This window comes from Lynx rufus, unplaced genomic scaffold, assembly GCF_022079265.1.
Source record: "Lynx rufus isolate CCGP_SWC_20201006 ecotype Redwood Valley unplaced genomic scaffold, mLynRuf1.p SCAF_10, whole genome shotgun sequence".
Taxonomy (NCBI): domain Eukaryota; kingdom Metazoa; phylum Chordata; class Mammalia; order Carnivora; family Felidae; genus Lynx; species Lynx rufus.
The window spans coordinates 62733007-62751928 of record NW_025814824.1 but is presented as its reverse complement, the minus strand read 5'-3'; the positions used below and the strand labels follow the sequence as shown (position 1 = coordinate 62751928).

The 18922-nt window shown below is 38.0% G+C and overlaps 1 protein-coding gene across 1 annotated transcript in view; it reads right to left on the bottom strand.

Moving 5' to 3' along the window:
* Positions 1 to 18922, bottom strand: part of TMEFF1 (transmembrane protein with EGF like and two follistatin like domains 1) — a 79751-nt gene that overhangs the window by 19156 nt on the left and 41673 nt on the right. Inside the window, exons 6-7 of the mRNA XM_047067033.1 lie at positions 8461 to 8609; positions 6059 to 6124 (exon numbers count right to left, since the gene is read on the bottom strand). Coding sequence (XP_046922989.1) covers positions 6059 to 6124; positions 8461 to 8609 — 215 coding nt within the window. The remainder of the gene's footprint in view (positions 1 to 6058; positions 6125 to 8460; positions 8610 to 18922) is intronic.

Genomic DNA, 18922 nt, shown 5'->3' with positions numbered 1-18922 from the left:
GGGAAAAAAAGACTCTAAATGTGAACCTAATGACAGGAGGTTCAGTAGAATGAACATAGTAAATGAAGTTCAAATTTAGACCTCTAGGTATCCAAAAGTATTTACTGAGCACCTATTATGTTCCAGGCTCTACATATGAATATATGAAACTGGAGCTTAAGATTAAGCTCTAAGGGCATCTGGGTGGCTCAGTCAGTTAAGCGGCCAACTCTTGATCTCAGTTCGGGTCATGACCTCACAGTTCATGAGACCAAGCGCTACATCGGGCTCTGCATTGACAGCACGGAGCCTGCTTGGGATTCTCTTTCTCCCTCTCTCTCTGCCCCTCTCCCTCTTGCACACTCTCTCTCCCTCTTTCTTTCTCAAAATAAATAAACTTAAAAAAAAAAGATTAAGCTCTTAATTAAAGCTAGAGAACAAATGTTCACCAAGGTGATGGCTGAAAGTATATTAAAGTTCTGAAGCAAATTAAGAAAGAAAGCAAAGCAGCAGTAGAGAACTCTGGAATAGTTGTGATACAAAAAAAAAGAGCACCAGGGCTTAGGGTCAGAAAGCCTAAATTCCAGTCTTTGCTATTCTACATGAGCCACCAATTCACTGTTTCAGCTTCTTTGTCCACAAAATGAGGATAACTTGGTTGTGATAAGGATCGAATAATAACACAAATATGTGAAAGCACCCGACACACAGAAGGGCACACAAGAATAATTGTTGAATGAATGAATATCACACTGATGTCACTCATGAACCACATTAAACATGATGCAGATAGGTAGACTCACCAATGGTGAGACCTTTGACCGCAGTCAAGTACCAACAATGAAAACAGAAAACACAAGTATTAACAATCACCCTAATAACCTCCATAAGGAATTTAGTGATACAGCATTTAATAATCAGAGTAATCCTAGGCTGTAGATAGTAGTATCCCCACTATATAGATAATATCATTAAGGATCAGAAAAAGGAGGCCACACAGCCTTTAAGTGTAGACCAAGTCTGATTCCACAGAGCAAGCTCTTAACCATCACACTATTATTTCACCAGCCACTCTGGGAGATGTGAAGGGAATAGACAAAAGCAGAATGTCCAAGCACCTGCTCTCTGGGCCAAGTAAATTAGATTAACTTCAAAAAGGAAATATAAAAAGGCTTTAAAGATGGAATAAAGCACAGTTTCAGAAACCACAGCAGAGATGCAGCCTCGCACAGCAAGAACTGGGCACAGAATGGTCCTCTCCAAACAATGCCCTCAGGCAAGTGGTGACAGGCTCCACGAACAACAGCTGCAACTGTTAGTCTCTGAACAATGTTGGTGTGTGTGCGATATAAAAAGTATACTTGGTCACTCAGTGGCTCCTTCCACCCACAGAGGCATTCAGAAACAAATCTACCACCAGCGGCAGTGTTTTCAAATACAAAGGAGAGTATGGTTCTAAGCGATGATGTTATAAGAAAATCCAGTACCAGATGGCCTATCTGCAAAGGCATCTTCCACTGGCTGGCTGTCCTGGTCCATCAACATACAACCCAAATAAAGCATAAGGAGTTGCTATTAACAACCAAGACACGCACCTGGTAGGTCATCTGCTGAGGCCACAACAACACATCAACACTGCCTCAGTAACTCTGGCTCATTTCTACAAATCCCTACACTTAAAAAATTTAATATATTCTTTCTTGTTTCCCCTATACTATCCTGCACCTCATCTTCATTACTAAATATCCCTCCATACATACTTTCCCTACACCAGTCTCCTCATACCCCATCAAAGAATACGTAGGTATAAAAAGCTACCTACTCTCCAACACCTCTAACTCTCACATTTCTAAATCCCATTTTCCATACTAACCCTAACTCTTCCTTTCCTAGCCTTTCCACTCTTCCCAACAAAACACATTTTCTAATGTGAACAAACTCATCCACTTCCTCAGCCGTTCCCTTAGAAAGTATTCCTTTCATCTCCCTGACATACCAAGATCACGTTACTTCCTACATCCCCTTTCCTTCCACCTTCCCCTGCTGTGCTTCCTACCCATCACCTCCAGATCAGTATTCCACTCTCATCTCCCAGTGACCTTCATCTCTTAGGGGTCTGTGCCATCCACCCAGACAGCCTTCTAAAACTCATCAGGACTCTCTCCCACACTCCACAGCACACACACTCAGACTTCTCTCAAAGATTTTAGCAACTGTCTCAGTCTTACCTTTCAATGAGGGGAATTTATCAAGACTTTAAAAATGGAGCATATCAAAAGAGCTGTATTAAAATATGTAAGTGACAGTCGCCAAGTAATGGAAAAAATAGTACCAATATCTCAGTATCTCTGGTATCATCACTGGTTAGCAGGAAGAGAGAATATTGAGAGAAGGAGGTCAAAGATGGGATGAGGGATGGGGTGGTGAAGCTCAGGAACTAAGACAAGCGAGAATGTCTTAGAAATAAAGAAGGTGTTACAGTTAGATTGTAGGCTGTACGAAAATATCTTTGGACAAAAATGGTCACGTTGAAATGTCATATGCCACAAAGGAACTTCCTGGATAGATGGAAATATTAGAGACTGTGGGTATACGTGGGTATATTGGGGTGCATTCATTTTTGAAAACTGATAGCTTAACATTCATGTATCTCACTGTATGTAAATTATACCTCAAAGAAACACCTGTAAAATAAGAATAATGATAATCAAGAGGGTAGAGGTATACAGGCAAAATAAAAATGACAGGATGCTGTAAACTGTTGAAGGTGGGTACTGGGGAAAGGAGGGTTCATTATACAATTCTGTTTACATACGTTTGAAATTTTCTATAATCAAGCTTTTAAAATGTCACATACCCATCTGCCATACCTCATGTTCAACCATCATACCCTGTACGGCATAAACATCTACAACAATGCTTCCAACACTACAATCTCAGCATTTACCACAGGTTTTCTAACAGCCCAAGACAAGCACTAATTCAGCCACCGTGCTGGACACTGAAATGTTCCATTTCATGAGCACTACTTTCTAAGAGCTCAACTTTAAAAAAATCTTCCCTACTGAGCACTACCTTCCAATCTGTCCAGCTACCTGCCGATGCTGTGTTGCTGCTTTTCACTTTGTAGCCTCCATCCCTAGAGCCCTATCTACCTAGCGAGTCTTGTGTCCTGGGGACACAAATATTTACTAAGGTCCTCCTATAAACGCCTGTGAGGACAAAAAATAGAAGCAAATGGAAAAATACAAAATAGTACCTTTTGGCCTCTACTCCTCCCTACTAGAACATTTCTTAACTCTTTCAACAATTTGATTTCACATTTATAACTCTAGAGAAACTCTTTGGTCCAAGATTACCAATGACTCCCTTGTCTTCAAATTCAATACTCATCCTCTCAAATGTTTATGCAGCTTCTCCCTTTTGGCTTCTGTGCCACTGTAGTTTTCTTGGTTTTCTCTGGATCTGGATAACTGTGCCATCTAATGGAACTTTTTACAACTCTCGATATGTTCTATGTGTGTGCTGTCCAAAACGATAGCCACTGGCCACATGTGGCTGTTTAAATTTAAATGAATTAAAATGAAATGAAATTAAAGGTTTTGTTTCTCAATCATGCTAGCCCTATTTCAAGTGTGCAATAGTCTACACAATGCAGCTCTTTAATCTCTTACTCTTCTCATGACTTCAGTTATCTATCACCTCTGTCTCAAAGGACTGACTTGCAAATTTATGCTAAACAAGTAACATGGACTTATTTAGTCCCACAAGAAACTCAAACTCCAAAATTAATCACCTCCACAATCAACTCCTCCCTTACCTTAAACACCTTGCCTCTTCCAACATCCTTAGTTGTGTAAATAGAATCTATCGTCCAAGTCATCTCAACTCTATCCCTCTGATCTAAGCAGAAGTCTATCCCCTTTGAGTCAACCTAACTGATCTCCCTGCCTCTAGTCCAATATATATAATAATAAGCACAAGGTACCTACCACATACCATTCATTCAACTGGTTAACTCTGCAGCCTTGTCTTTTTCAAATATATTAATAATTCTACAAATAAAGTTTAAATGTCTTAGGATAATACAGCATTTAAGACACTACATAGTCTGGCCCCAACCTTTCTAGTCTCTTCTTTCATTTTCTACCTCTTAAGCCCCTACTCTCCAGCCAAAAGAGGACTCCTTACCACTGTCCAATACATTCTATCATAACGTTTGCATCCACACCTCTGCTCATGCCCTTGCATTCTCCTTAAATATCTTTTTGATCTCTGTTAAAATCCTAACCATCCTTCAAGGTTCAGCCCTAATTTCACCTCTTCCATTAAGCTTCTCAGATCCTCACTATACTCCACCAAATAGCAATCTTTTCTTTTCTGAATGTCCATTGCACTTTTCAACCACACTACATGTATAACAATAGCCAATTTCTACTTTGTTAGGAGTAGGTTATATTCATTTCTTATTATGAAGAAACTCTTTAAAGAAGGAGGTCATGTGTTAGTTATCTTTCTATCCACCAACAATGTCTGATAAAACAACCAGTATAGAATAGGCACATAATAACTTATATCTACTGATTATGGTAATTTCATTTGAGTTATAGACCAGTTCTTATGTGTAAAGAATTTTCAGTATCTCAAAAGTGGCCTAGGCACTAAATTATCCCTGTAGTTTTATCAAAGGCAGGCAAGTATTTGGGGCATACATAATTCCCCAAATTACCTTAAGTATGAGCCTCTAGCTACTGAAAAATAGCCTTCCTATTCAGGTCATGTACTAACAGTATAAAGAAATAAAACTGGGGCTGATCTATTATGTCTCCTATGGGAATACAGGAGATTTTCTATTTTAAATACAGCACTTGTATCAACATAGCAAACTAGTATTTCAGGAGCTCATGGAATATAAATGATTCAGGTATGATATGATTCTATTGAGGGAATAACAAATTCAGTGATAATAACAGCTATCATTTATTGAGCACTTATGAGTATGTCAGATACTATTCTCAGCACTTGACATATATTATTTAATTTTTATAAAGCTATGAGATAGGTACGATTACTATTCTCATTTTACATATTTTTTGGAAATTAGGCATAAAAGGTAGATCACACATCTAAAAACAATTGTTCATTAGTATAACCTAATAAATGGATAGAAGATGCATGTGTGAAAGAGCACTTAGTGCCAAACTAGGAGTCCCAAGATCTAGACCTATTTCAGTTCACTAGACAGAACCTCATGGAGTCTCAACATTCCCCTTGATCCTTAGCAGCCCTCAGAGTAGTTGAAGAATCAAATTAAATCAAAGAGCACTGGACTTAAGGTCAAGGAATCCAGTCTCTGCAGCTCTGACCTTTACTATATCTAAGACTCTGTACAAACAAATCCTACAGTTTCTTTGAGCTGCATCCATTCTCTGCAAGTACAAAGCACCTACATATGTGCCAAACATTTTGCCAGGAATTAGGAATACAAAAGTGAACATGATAGATACAGTCTTCTGTCCCTACAAAACTCAGAGCCTACAAGGGGATACAGATGAATAAAAGAGACAACTATAATTAAAGTTGGTTAAGTGATCAAGTAGGAGAGTATAATAGAGAGGCACCTAATCTAGACTTATGGGTCAAGGAGTATTTCCTAAGAGGAAATGACTTCTAAGCTAAGACTGAAAGGATGAATATTAATTAGAGAAAAGTTCCAGGCAGAGGGAACAAGACCTGTACACAGAGGGCAAGCATTAATAGTAGATTCTAGAGAAGTAAAGAGGATTTAAAAAGCAAATATGAAGGAATCTGTGTAATTTGTTACAACTACATGTGAATCTGCAATTATCTCAATAAAAATTTCAATTGCAAAAACACAGCATATGTGAGAGTACTCTGCAAATTCAGAATAAGTGCCTTAGCCATTTCAGTTCATATTATTACTAATAATACATTCTACAACATACTGCTACAGACAGCAAAGTTGGAAGGGTCATTATAATGGAAATAGAACTACTACAGACAGATACTGACCATATTTCAATAGTTGGCCAAAATTTGGAAAATCGTGATTCAATACCTTTCACATCCGGTCGATACTGTAGTCCATCATCTTTTTTTCCCAACAAACTAGTGTCATCTGTGTCTATAAAAGAAAAGTTTTCAAATTAAGACACATATGATATTTAACTCATACCATGAAACTTCCAAATATTCCAAATGCTCCAGGTCCTTCCCAACTTCATCCACTTATCCTGCTTACATTTCCCTCCAATCTCTTGACTATTGTGCCATTTCTATCTTAGGCTTCAAGACATCCCAAATATATACACGCTCTGCTCTGCATGATGAACAGCCTAATTTCATCTAGACTTCGGCTCAAATGTCCTCTACTGAAAAAGTCTTTCCTGTGCAAACTAAAATAACAGATACCCTGACATGAAAAGATTAACCCTGTCTCCAAGGGACAATGGTCTCAAGTTTTACCTTCTCCTACCACTGTTTCCCTAGAAACATATCAGATTAAGATAAATGTGGAATCTCAGTTATGTTATCAGACAAAATTTATGATAGAAATGACCTCAGACTGGCGAATTGTATTTGGACTGGGAAGACTATAAATGAGCCACAAATGCCTGTTGGAAACACAAGCTTCAGCTTCCCAGTACATAGTGAGGGAGGAAAGGGAAAGTATCATTAGGGATGAATGGAAATATTATCAAGAGGACCAAGATAAAAATTAAGGACCAACTACTCCAAAGGATTCTAAATCTGCATGAACTTCAATTATCAAAATTCTCAAGTTTGACCAATTTGAAGTTTGAAATTCTGGTAGTACCATTCAATCATGAGCCAGTTCCTCATAAAAGATATTATTTCTCTAAGCTACTGTTTCAACTTAGGCTCTAAACACCATTCTAGGAAAGAAAAACAAACCCGGGCACCTGGGTGGCTCAGTCGGTTAAGTGTCTGACTTGGGCTCAGGTCATGATCTCACAGTTTGTGAGTTGGAGCTCTGTGTCAGGCTGACAGCTCAGAATCTGGATCCTGCTTTGGATTCTATGTCTCCCTCTCTCTCTCTCTGCCCCTCCCTGCCCGCGCTCTGTCTCCCTCTCTCTCTCAAAAAATAAACAAACATTAAAAAAATAAAAATTAAAAAAACAAACAGAAAAACAAACCATAATACTTCTTTAAGATCAAGGGACCTAAGAAGGGCCTCTACCAGCAAATGGTTTGCTCTCCTGCCCATTAAAAAAAAATTTTTTTTAATGTTTGTTTATTTTTGAGAGAGAGAAAGAGAGAGAGAGAGAGAGAATGGGAGAGGGACAGAGAGAGAGGGAGACACAGAATCTGAAGCAGGCTCCAGGCTCTGAGCTGTGAGCACAGAGCCTGACGCGGGGCTCGAACCCACGAACCATGAAATCATGACCTGAGCTTAAGTCAGACACTTAACCGACTGAGCCACCCAGGGGCCACTCTCCTGCCCATTTTTGACCCCCAACTGGAAATCCTCTTATGAGCTCCTTGGGCATTCTCTCGTAGCTTAGACCAGAGGTATTGCAATCCCTGGTGCAGTATTCCACAAATAATTTGTTACCAACATAAAGTACCAAACTTTGCCTTACCACTTTTTTCTCTTAGCTTAGATAAAAAATATATCCCTTTAATAAATCCAAAACAGGTAGGAGGGATGGACTTCCTAAGCAGGACTACTAGGACCACAATCCTAGTCCATGACAATGTGCCTGGCTCTTGTATGTTACTAGGAATGATACATTATCCTCACCCATACGTGTATTACTAGGGAAAGAAGATTGAGAACCTCTGCCTTTAGTGACTGGATATTTCTAGTTGTAATAAAAAACAAAAATAAATTCTTAGCTGGTATCATGGCTTCCAAACTATGACATAAAGCAAAAAGAGAAAAAAGAATTTTAAACTGAAGGTGATAATTTTTCCTTATATTCTGTAACTTCACACCAAAATCTCTTAACAGTATATAATATGTAGGGGCAAAAACTGCAGAGAGAATGTGAAAACATAGTATGTGAAATGTGAATGTGAACATAGAATGTGAAAACTTTTCTGCTGTAGAAAAAAAGATGAAGAAATACATGGCAATGCTTATAGTTTTATTATAATTGAAATAAGTTGACTAATTCTTAAACAGCTATATTTGTTACTATAAATTCGAGACAACCTTTAAGAACGATAAATGTATCTATAAGTCCATGTAAGGAATAGCTTAGTAACTATATGAACAACAAAAAAGCATGGTTTGAATTTTAAGATGAAAATAAATGGAAAAAATTCTAAATTAGTAACAGAACAAAGAAATTCTAAAACATAAAGTAATTAAAAAAATAAATAAAGCAAAGATTTCTCATTTTACAAGTATGGAACACTACCAAAATGACAAATAAGAATTCAGACACACAATATAATAAAGACAGGTCTCTGGGTGAGTAGAATAGCTGTTACCTGTGCAATGACCAAGATGCCTTATATCAATTTGTTCTTGCTTTATACAAGATGCTTCTCGAACAAAACAAGGATTGTTGTAGGAACTCCCATCAGAAGCACACACAGGATTAAAACTGTATCCACTGCAATCTATATTACATACACACCTGTTGGAAAAGATATAAATTACCTATATTTTAACACAACAAAATTTCACAATGCTGCATTTCATTTTCTTTTCTGCTTTCTGTTAACAGAAGTCAATATATTATTCTAAGTAATAAAAGTTTAACAACTGTAAAACAAAAGTTTAACAATAACAAGCTAACAATTTCTTTTTTTTAATGTTTTTATTTATTTTTGAGAGAGTAAGAGACAGAGCATGAGTGGGGGAGAGGCAGAGACAGACAGACAGACAGACAGACACAGAATCTGAAGTAGGCTCCAGGTTCTGAGATGCCAGCACAGAGCCTGACACAGGGTTTAAACTGGTAAACCGTGAGATCATGACCTGGGCCAAAGTCAGACACTTAACCGACTGAGGCACCCAGGTACCCCTAACAATTTCTTTCAAGTGAGAGTTTAGGGATAATTTCATCTAGATATTGTTAATCCGGTGGTTTCCCTGAAATTTTCATATCTAGATATAATAATCAAAAGATGTCAAACGTCAACATTAATTAAAAAGCAACATGGTGTAGTGGAAAGAACACAGAATTATGAATCAAAAGTCATGAATCTAAATCCTAGCCCAACTAATTACCAAATTTTTGTCCAGATTCTTCCCCTAAGTTTTAGTTTACTTACCTGCAAAATAGAGGTTATAATAATATACCTATATCGCCAAATAACTGGAAAGATTAAAAAACCTAATTGATATAAAACATGTAATTTGAAAGCCCTCAAAAGTGTTACGAGCTGCATATCTACCTATACCACTGAGTGTCCACTCAATACTAAGATTGCATAAGGAAATCTAAGACATGGCCACTCCTCTCAAGAACAATAAAATTTAACTGGGAATATAAAAGTAAAAAAAAAACAGATTTCTCCTTCTAGCATCGCTGTAGTCTTAGAAGCTAAACTAATATTCCTGATGAAAACAACAAAAAATATAGGAAAGGTATTTTAAAATATCCTCTCAAATGCATTCATAAGTTGACAAGAAATCAGGGAATATTCTGACAAAAGTTAAATGAAGACAGGAAGAGAGAAAGGTCAATTGAGTTTGCTAAAGCTGATTTTCACCTTGAAAGTGGTTGCCAAATTGTGTAAACTCAATTATCAACTTTTGTGGCTTTGCAGGCCTCTGGGAACAAAAGACAAAGAATACTGACCTACCTAAATGGGGAGCCTGAAGACCCTAGATAAGTGGGTATGTCAAAAAGTAACAACTCTCAGCATGAGGGTAAACTAGAAATGAGTTGTCATGTTCCACAGGGACTATTTAAAGGGGGGGAAATGCTGTCCTGAGCCATGGCATTGAAGAGAGGGAAGAAAAACATCTCCCCTGAGAATTAAAAACCATAAGCCAGCCCTCACATGGGTAATTACAACTTAAAATACTACTTGGGTGTTCTGAAAAACCTCAAACCCAGAGTTTATTTTAAGAGCCAAGGACTAGAAGGGGCCCTAGGCAACTGACAGAAGCAAATGCAATCTTCTCTGGAGAAACCCAACTTTATTACCTTCAGCCTCACACATTTTCCAAGATACAGTTGTGAGAAAAATAAGTAGATCACACACACTCACTCAGTCATATATCTACAAGAAATAAGGAAATAAAACACCATGAGTGGAACAAGCTGATCTGAAAATGAACCAAGCAGGGCATCTTGCTGGCTCAACCAGTGGAACATGAGACTCTTGATCCTGGCATCCTAAATTTGAGCCCCACAACAGAGTAGAGCTCACTTTAAAAAAAAAGGAGGAGAGGGGTGCCTGGGTGGCTCAGTTAGTCAAGCTCTGACTTCAGCTCAGGTCATGATCTCACAGTTTGTGGGTGTGAGCCCTGTGTTGGGCTCTGTGCCGACAGCTTGGAGCCTGGAGCCTGCTTCAGATTCTGTGTCTCCCTCTCTCTGCCCCTGCCCCGCTCACACTATTTCTTTTTCAAAAATAAATAAACATTAAAAAAAAAAAAATGAGGGGAGCGGAGAGGAAGAGGGAAAGGAGAGGAAATGAACCAAATTGCATTTTTAATAGATAAAAAATGTATGATTAGAAATAAAAAACTATTTAGATTTGACAGCAGATTAGATAAACTAAACGTGAGTTAGGGAAGCAGAAGACAGGTTAAAGGAAATTACCCAGACCACAGCAAAGAGAGATGGAACATGAAAAAAAGATTAAGAGACACGGAAGACTGGGGCGCATGGGTGGCTCAGTCAGTTAAGCGTCTGACCTCAGTTCGTGTCACAATCTCACAGTTTCATGAGTTTGAGCCCCGTATCAGGCTCTCCGTTGACAGTGCAGATACTGCTTCAGATCCTCTCTCTCCCTCTCTGCCTCTCCCACACTCATTCACCCTCTCTTAAAAATAAAAAACATGTTTAAAAATGGTAAAAGGCCTTCAAAAAAAAATAGAGAGAGAGATATGGAAGACAAGAGCAACAGAATCTAGAAAAAATCTGATTGGACCTCAAAAAGGAGTAAAAGGAATGAGGCAAGGGCAATATTCTCAGCAATTTCTTGTCAAACTTTCTAAAACTAAAAAAGATACTCATCTAAATGCCCAAGAAGACTAATATATTCCAAACAGGATTATTAAAAAGGAATGTAGACACGGAGATGTCACAGTGGAATTTTATAAAAACATCAAAAAAGAGTATTTTAAAAGCAGCCAGAAAGAAGACAGAGGCAAAAATAAGGGGGACAAGTGTTTTCAAAAGCAATACTGAAGCCAAATTGTTTATTTATAGCAAAAGACAGTGAAATAATACCTGCAATGTGCTGAAATTAAAAGAAATGTATATGAAGAGAAATAACTTTCATGAATGAAAGTAAAATAAAAGAAATTTGGAAGAAGTTAAAACTTAGAGTTTGTTACCCGCTGGCTGTCAGTAAAGGTAATCATAAAGGCAGTTGAAAACCAATCTTATAAAGAAAATCTGAAATGCAAATGAAGAACAAAAGTGTAAATCTGTACATAATGTTACCAAAGCTAGCCTTGCAAGGACCTGACAATTTCACTAGTAGGTAAGGCCTTTGGTAGGTAAGCTCCTTGCGCATCAGGAGACATAAGAAAGAATGTTCACAGCAGCATTATTCATGAGAACAAAAGACTGGAAACAATCCAAATGTCCATCAACAGTAAAATGGACTGCAAAAGGATGTGGTATAGTCAAAAAATTCAATAGGGGCGCCTGGGTGGCTCAGTCAGTTACGCGTCTGACTTCAGCTCAGGTCATGATCTCACAATTCGTGAATTCAAGCCCCGCGTTGGGCTCTGTGCTGCTGGCTCAGAGCCTGGAGCTTGCTTCGGATTCTGTGTCTTCCTCTCTCTCTCTCTCTCTGCTCCTCCCCCGCTCGAACACACACTCTCTCTCCCTCAAAAATAAACATTAAAAAATTTTTTTTAATTAAATTCAATAAACACTGAAATTGAATGAACTATGGCTATGTGCATTAACATGAATGAATCCCAAAAACATAACTGCTGAGCAAAAGAAGGTACATATAGTGATGATTCCATTTATACAAAACTAAGTATCAATCAAAAGCCAAATCATATATTAAGTGATTTACCATCTGTGGTGAAGCTATTTTAAAAACCAAAGAAATGATTTCCACAAAATGCAGTATACCAGATGTATTCAGGGAGGAACATGGGAGGGCAGCTCTGAGGTTTTGGTAATATTCTATTCCTGGCTTGGGAGGTAGGATTCACAAAATTTTGTTTCATTTTTATGCACTAAACCAAGTATGTAAGTTTTCATGCACTTTTAAATATATATGCTATTTCACAATTTAAAAATCAAGGCACCAGAAAAAAAATTAAGAATTCCTATTTACTAAAATCAAAAATGGCTTTTACATTTTAGGGGGGAGAGAGGGGGCAAAAAGAACGGGACAGAGAGCATATCTGGTCTGCAAACTGTAAAATATTTATCAGCTGGCCCTTTACAGAACATCCTTGCGGACCTCAGGTTGACAGGATACGAGTGGGCAAAAGTAGAATGGCAATAAAAGAGAAAGGTGGGCTGATGAAAGATTAAAGTACTGTTCTAGGAATCAGAAACAGCTCAACAACAAAGGCAAGATACCACACCAATCCAGTGAGGAGAAACAAGCGATGGAGCAGGGGGCACTGAGCACAACTGTGACTAAGTGTAGGAGAAAGTCAGCGCTCCTCGGTGGGATGGCACCACTGCTTGTCAGACTGCAAACTGTGAGAACACACCAGGCTGCTCTTCTCAATGGCACAGGCAGAAAGAAAATCAAATTACCATGTCAAGGAAAGTCCAGGGAAACAATGAGCAGAGGAGGAAAATATTAGACTCCAAAGGCTGCTGATACTACTGATTACAGTGATTACAGCTGTTTGCACACGGCAACCATAGCAGAGGGCAGGATGCCCAAAGCTTAGGAGTGTGCACTAACGGGGAAAGAAATCACTTCAGTAAATATGCCAAATTCAAGACATCTAACAACCATTTACTCTGTACCTACTGTGCAGGAATACTCACATTTGCCTTATTAATCCCGACAACAAATAATTATGAAAAGGGAAGATGAATATGAACAAAGTTAAAAAGCCCAAGATCAGTAATAAGCGGCTGGGACGGTGTTCTCTCTACTCATAGCTGTTATGTAAAATAGATATCTCAGTATGGAAAGTAACAAATGAAAGGAGGTAAGTATTTTCCACATGATTTTCATGATTTATCATGAAAAATCTTTCACTAAACTGGCCTTGCTTTTCCCTCAAACACACCAGCGACACTCTTGCCTCAGGGCTTTCCCTCTCCCTGAACACTTTTCCCTCAGACACCCACCAGGTTCAATCCATCACTTCCTTCAAGTTTTTTCTCAAGTCTTAAAAAAATGGCTGAAAATTAAATCACTAAGCATCCATTTAAGAAGCTAGGGAAAAAAAACAATAAAATAAATCCAATGAAAACAAAAAAGAAGGGAAAAACAGATGATATGGATATAGATACATGGAGATAGAGATATGGATATACAAATATATCTCAGCAGAAATAGAAGACATGGTTACAACAGAAAAGATCAATAAAGCCAAAACTGATCCTTCGAAAAAACTTTCAAATCAACAAAGGAGGATTAATCCAGAAAGAAAGAAAAAGAACAAGAGAAAAACATATCAGCAGTGAAAAAGACTAGATTCAATGGGGATTATGGTTTAATCAATAATGAAAAGTTACTATAAAGCACTTTAAGATAGCAAGTTTGAAAACATGTGAAATGAGTAACTTTTTAAAAATGTTAACTATTGAATTTAACCAAAAAAGAAACAGAAGCTAAATGGTATTATAATCATTAAATAAATTAAATCATCTGTTTGAAAAAATGTGTCCTTCAAAGACAGCTTCAGAGCCAGGTGTCTTTTAAAAAGAAAATTCATGAACACATTCACTCCAATCATTCAATAAATAGGTCATTCTATTCTTGCACAAAGTTGTCCAGAGAATAGAAGGAACACTCCCTAACTCACCAAGGCCATATAAACTTTAAAAAATACACAAAAGTTAACAGAATAGCACTCACTGAGTAAAAATGAATAAAAGAAAATCTATCCTTACAGCAGACAGAATACCAACCAATAACGCACAGGCACAAAAAGATACTGCAATCATAAAACAACAATAGGATGCAATGAAAAAGGAGCACCATGACAATAAAGGTAAGCTCTTAGAAATCAAAATTACAGCAAACAGAAACAAAAAACTCAAAAGAGGACCGAAAGATAAAGCTGAAGAAACCTCTCAGAAGGTACAGCAAAAATTTTAAAACATAGAAAATGGGAGAAAAGAAAATTAAAGGACTAGTCCAGGCTGCCCAACAACCAAATAACAGAAATACTAGAGAGAAAAGAGAGGAAAGGAAATCATCAGAGAACTAATTGAAGAAAATTTCTCAAGTCAGAAATAAGTAACTTTTGGGGTGCCTGAGTGGCTCAATCAGTTAAGCATCCAACTTCAACTCAGATCATGGTCTCATGGTTCGTGAGTTCAAGCCCCACATCGGGCTCTGTGCTGGTGGTGTGGAGCCTGCTAGAGATTCTCTCTCTCTCCCTCTCCCCTGCTCGCTCTCTAACTCAAAATAAATAAATAAACTTAAAAAGAAAAAAAAAAGGAAGTAACTTTCTAAGAAGGGGTGCAACATTGTGAAATTTCACTACACTGGGGACCAAAAGATCCTACATGCCTCAATACAGAGAAAAAAAATCATACGCAAAGGTTCTAGAATCAGAATGGCTTCAGGCTTCAACAGCAATACTGAAAGCTAGAAGACAGTAGAGCAATGCTTTCTCAAGGGAAAATTATTTCCCACCTAGAATTATGTACTTGACAAGTTATAAGTCAGGTATTAGGCGTAGGATAAAACACTTTCAAACATTAGGTCTAAAAAGTTTTTTGGCTTTTTTTTTTTTTTAACATCTTGTACCCTTTTTCAAGAAGGTACTGAAAAATATGCTAAAATGGGAGACTAAAACCAAGAAATTAAAGGCAAAAAAATGCAAGAAACAGACTATCCTATATAGGAGAGAGGTAAATGAATTTCTAGGATACTCATGGTATAACGCCCTGTTCCTGACACCGAGCTCCTAAAAACCCTCAAAACTGTCTAAGGAGAGTCTAAGGAAATGCTAAGGAAATGCATCATTGGGTGAGGGGAGAGAGGGGCCACTTAGACACCAGAAAAACCAACCATGGTAATTAGAGAATCAGAACTTCCATTTCCCCACCCCACCAACCCACCTGACCTCTGGGAAGGGGAGAAGGAGAGAAGGGTTGGAGATGGAGTTTATCACCAATGCCAATAATTTAACCAATAATGAAACCTCAGTAGAAAACTTCAAACAGAAACATTCTAGGTTGGTGAACACATTCACGTGCTGGGAAGGTGGTATACCTGACATCATGGAAAGAAAACAGAAACTCCAGTGCTCAAGACCCTTCCAGACTTCATCCTATGTACTTCTTCATCTGCCTGCCTATTTACATCCTTTATAATAAACAGTAAGCACAGCACTTTCCTAAATTCTGTGAGCCATATTAGCAAACTACCAAACCTGAGGGAAGGTTGCAGGAGATCTTCAAATTAGTAGTATGCTCGGCCAAAATGCAGGGAACCTCACTTGCAGGTGGTGTCTTGTGGGTTTGTGCCTTCAATCTGTGGGCTCTATGCAAACTCCAAGCAGAGTGTCAGAACTGAATTAAATCGTAAGACACCTGGTTGGTGTAGGAAACTGAAGAATTGGTTGTTGTTGAAAAAGATACAACACTAAAGGAAGATCCCAGGGTGATAGCTATATACAAGATGTACAGGGCAACCAGTCCACATTCAAAGTTTCACTCTGTAGACAGTTCTGTTGATGGCTGCAATTATTAAGAGGCCCAGTGCCGCTGTGCCCTTTTTAGCCAGGGGACAGAATGCCCAGGTAAGCCTGATCCAGATTCTGGTTCATACTTGGCTTAACTGTATGGTGGTGAATTTCCCACTCTCCCCTCCAATGTCCTACTGCCTGACTCAAATGAGCATACTCCTTTGACTCCTGAGAGCTGGAGGTCAGCTATGGCAGGAGGAGAAGTAGAAAACACAGGGCAGGCCCTTCCCTGACCACATTCCTGCCAGTCATCTGTACCTGGCAACACTAGAATCCTGCCAGATGTCTCAACTGTGGTGAGCCCTATGTTCCCCATGACTCACTCATGTTCTTGCCCACTGACGTCCCCAGAAGGGAATCTTGTAAACTCTCTGGGAAACTAAAAGCCAGACTCTGATTCAGAGACTGTTCAATGTATCTTCTTCTGGAAGGTTTCACGTAATAGTGGCACTATTGCCCCTTCCATCCATGGCTGGATTAATGCTCCATATTGGTAATATGGCAATATTTTATTTTGTACCCTAGATGTTAGGTACACAGATGTAGTATTCCTTAAATTGCATGCATATGTTTTAAGCACTTCTGTATGTAAATATTCATTTTACAATAAAAGTCTTAAATAAAGCATAGACCAGTATGTATAGTGTGCTGCCATTAGTTTTTTAAAAAAGGAAAGAAAGAGAATATGTGTATATATTTGCTTGTACATGCATAAAATAATCGCTGAGAGATTAAATAAACATCACAGTGACTGCCTCTAGTGAAGACAACTGAGTGGCTGGGGAACAGAGGTAGGAAAAAGACTTTTTACAGTAAAGTCTTTTAAAGCTTTTGCATTTCTAACACTGCAAATTTCAAAGGCATGAATGCATACATACATAAATAAATGAATTCAATGACTTCTATGATTTCTGCAAATCACAACTCTTAAGTCTTTAAAATAGGGATGATACCTCCTAATACTGATGAAAGAACCAAATAAGCTTTTGTAAAAAAAACGCTTTGAAATCAAATACTATATACATCTGAAAGTAGTAGTATTTTTATTGAAAAAAATCTATCCTTTTCCTTCTTTCTCCTTACTTTACACAGAAAGTGTTATTCCTTCTTGATATGGTAAGTTTATTTAGCAGTTAAGAAAACACTGGCTTTAAACTAATTCATGTGAAGTTATTTATATTTAGATTTAACAAACACCTATGAAGCCTTCAACAAGTTTAATACCAGTCTTTTTCACATATATTAAATCCTTACAACAACCCCATGTGCAGCTCTAAGTGAATAATAAAGATCTAATGTGAACAGCCATGAGTTCAACAAAGACCTATAGAGGGACCCTACAACCCAACCTTATGGCAAGTTCATCCAGTATAGAAATCCGCAAGACAAAGTCCCTGCTCTTAGGGAGCCCACATTCTGCTAGTGATCCCAAGAGAAGAGGTTATTTCTCAAGAACAAGGAGTAACAGGGAATAAAGTCACCTAACTCATAGGGACTATGGAAGACAGCAAGGGAGTCTTCCAGAAGAGGTGTTATCCTGTGATCTGAGTTAAATTTCATTCAAGTCAAGAAGGAAGAGTAGGTATTAAACAAGTACATAAATAGGGATGCGAGTCCAGAAGAGGGAATAACAGACAAACTATCAAAGAGTAACAGAGCATTCAAAAAACTGCCAAAGGTCATGGAGATACGGTGTTCTGCACTTTAATTTTTTTTTATTTGATGGCAGGGAGCACACAAATGGAAGAGAGGGGCAGAGAGAGAGAGAAAGAGCTCCACACTTAGTGCAGAGCCCAATGCAGGGTCAATCCCAGGACCTGAGCCGAGATCAAGAGTCAGATGCTCAACAAACTGAACCACACGGGCGCCCCTGTTCTGCATTTTAAAAACAAACCTCTCATAGGAAAACTTTACTGGCAGCTGTGTAGCACTACAGGAAGATACTTCTGGACAAAGGAGCCTGTCATTGCTAATATCCAATTTGTACTTTGTACAAAATTATGTTTAATAGTGTTGTTTCCTGTTATCAGAAGAAAAAGAACAGCATACAATTATTTTTCCATTATAATCTAAGGAATCATCATAGGAATGTACTAAACCTAAATAGTTTTAAGTCTATATTCTATGTATCCAGAGTAAGGCAATGTTAAATGACAAAAAATATTGTCTGATTAGAGGAAATAAGAGTAGAAGATAATGGTAGGAAAGGTACTTCTTTGGTTCTTTACTAAGAAGTATATGTGGCCTCCAGAAAGGAGAACATGACAGAGGACACACATATATAAGCATCATTCTCTTTGCTTAAACAAGAAAAAAGATTTCATCATACCTTCTAAGGGGGAGACTCATCAGATTGTGACACTGACCAGCTGTGTCAAACAGAAAATGGTCCCACAAATGACAAAGATGTCCAGCAGGTAGATTAACTTTATCAATGTTGTCTGTCATACTGCATACCTACAATGATTCTCTGAGCAACTCTAAGATCTCCTATCATTCAAGGAAAGAGCATCTCCAAAGAGACTGACATCAAAGAGGCAGAACAGGAGCTATTTCCATAAACTGCACCATACACAAAGTTCAAAAGAAATAATTAAAGGATTTTTATAACTTACCTGTATTGACATTATGCCTGATGACTCTACAGATTCCACAAACCATTTGTGGGCCAAGATTTAGGTCAGGAATATAAAAGGTACTAATGTAAAGGAGTTCTAGGATTATTCAGCCCCAATGTCCAGACAAACAGCTGATGGCTATCTTGCAACAATAACTTCAGCTTTGGTCAGATTAGAAATACCATTTAGAAAAAGAGGGGGTGTGGTTTCTAAGATCCCTATGGTTTAAGAAATATAACGTGCTGTAAAGCAGGTGCCGTTTCTGAGTTTTAAGACTAAGCAGAAGGGGTGC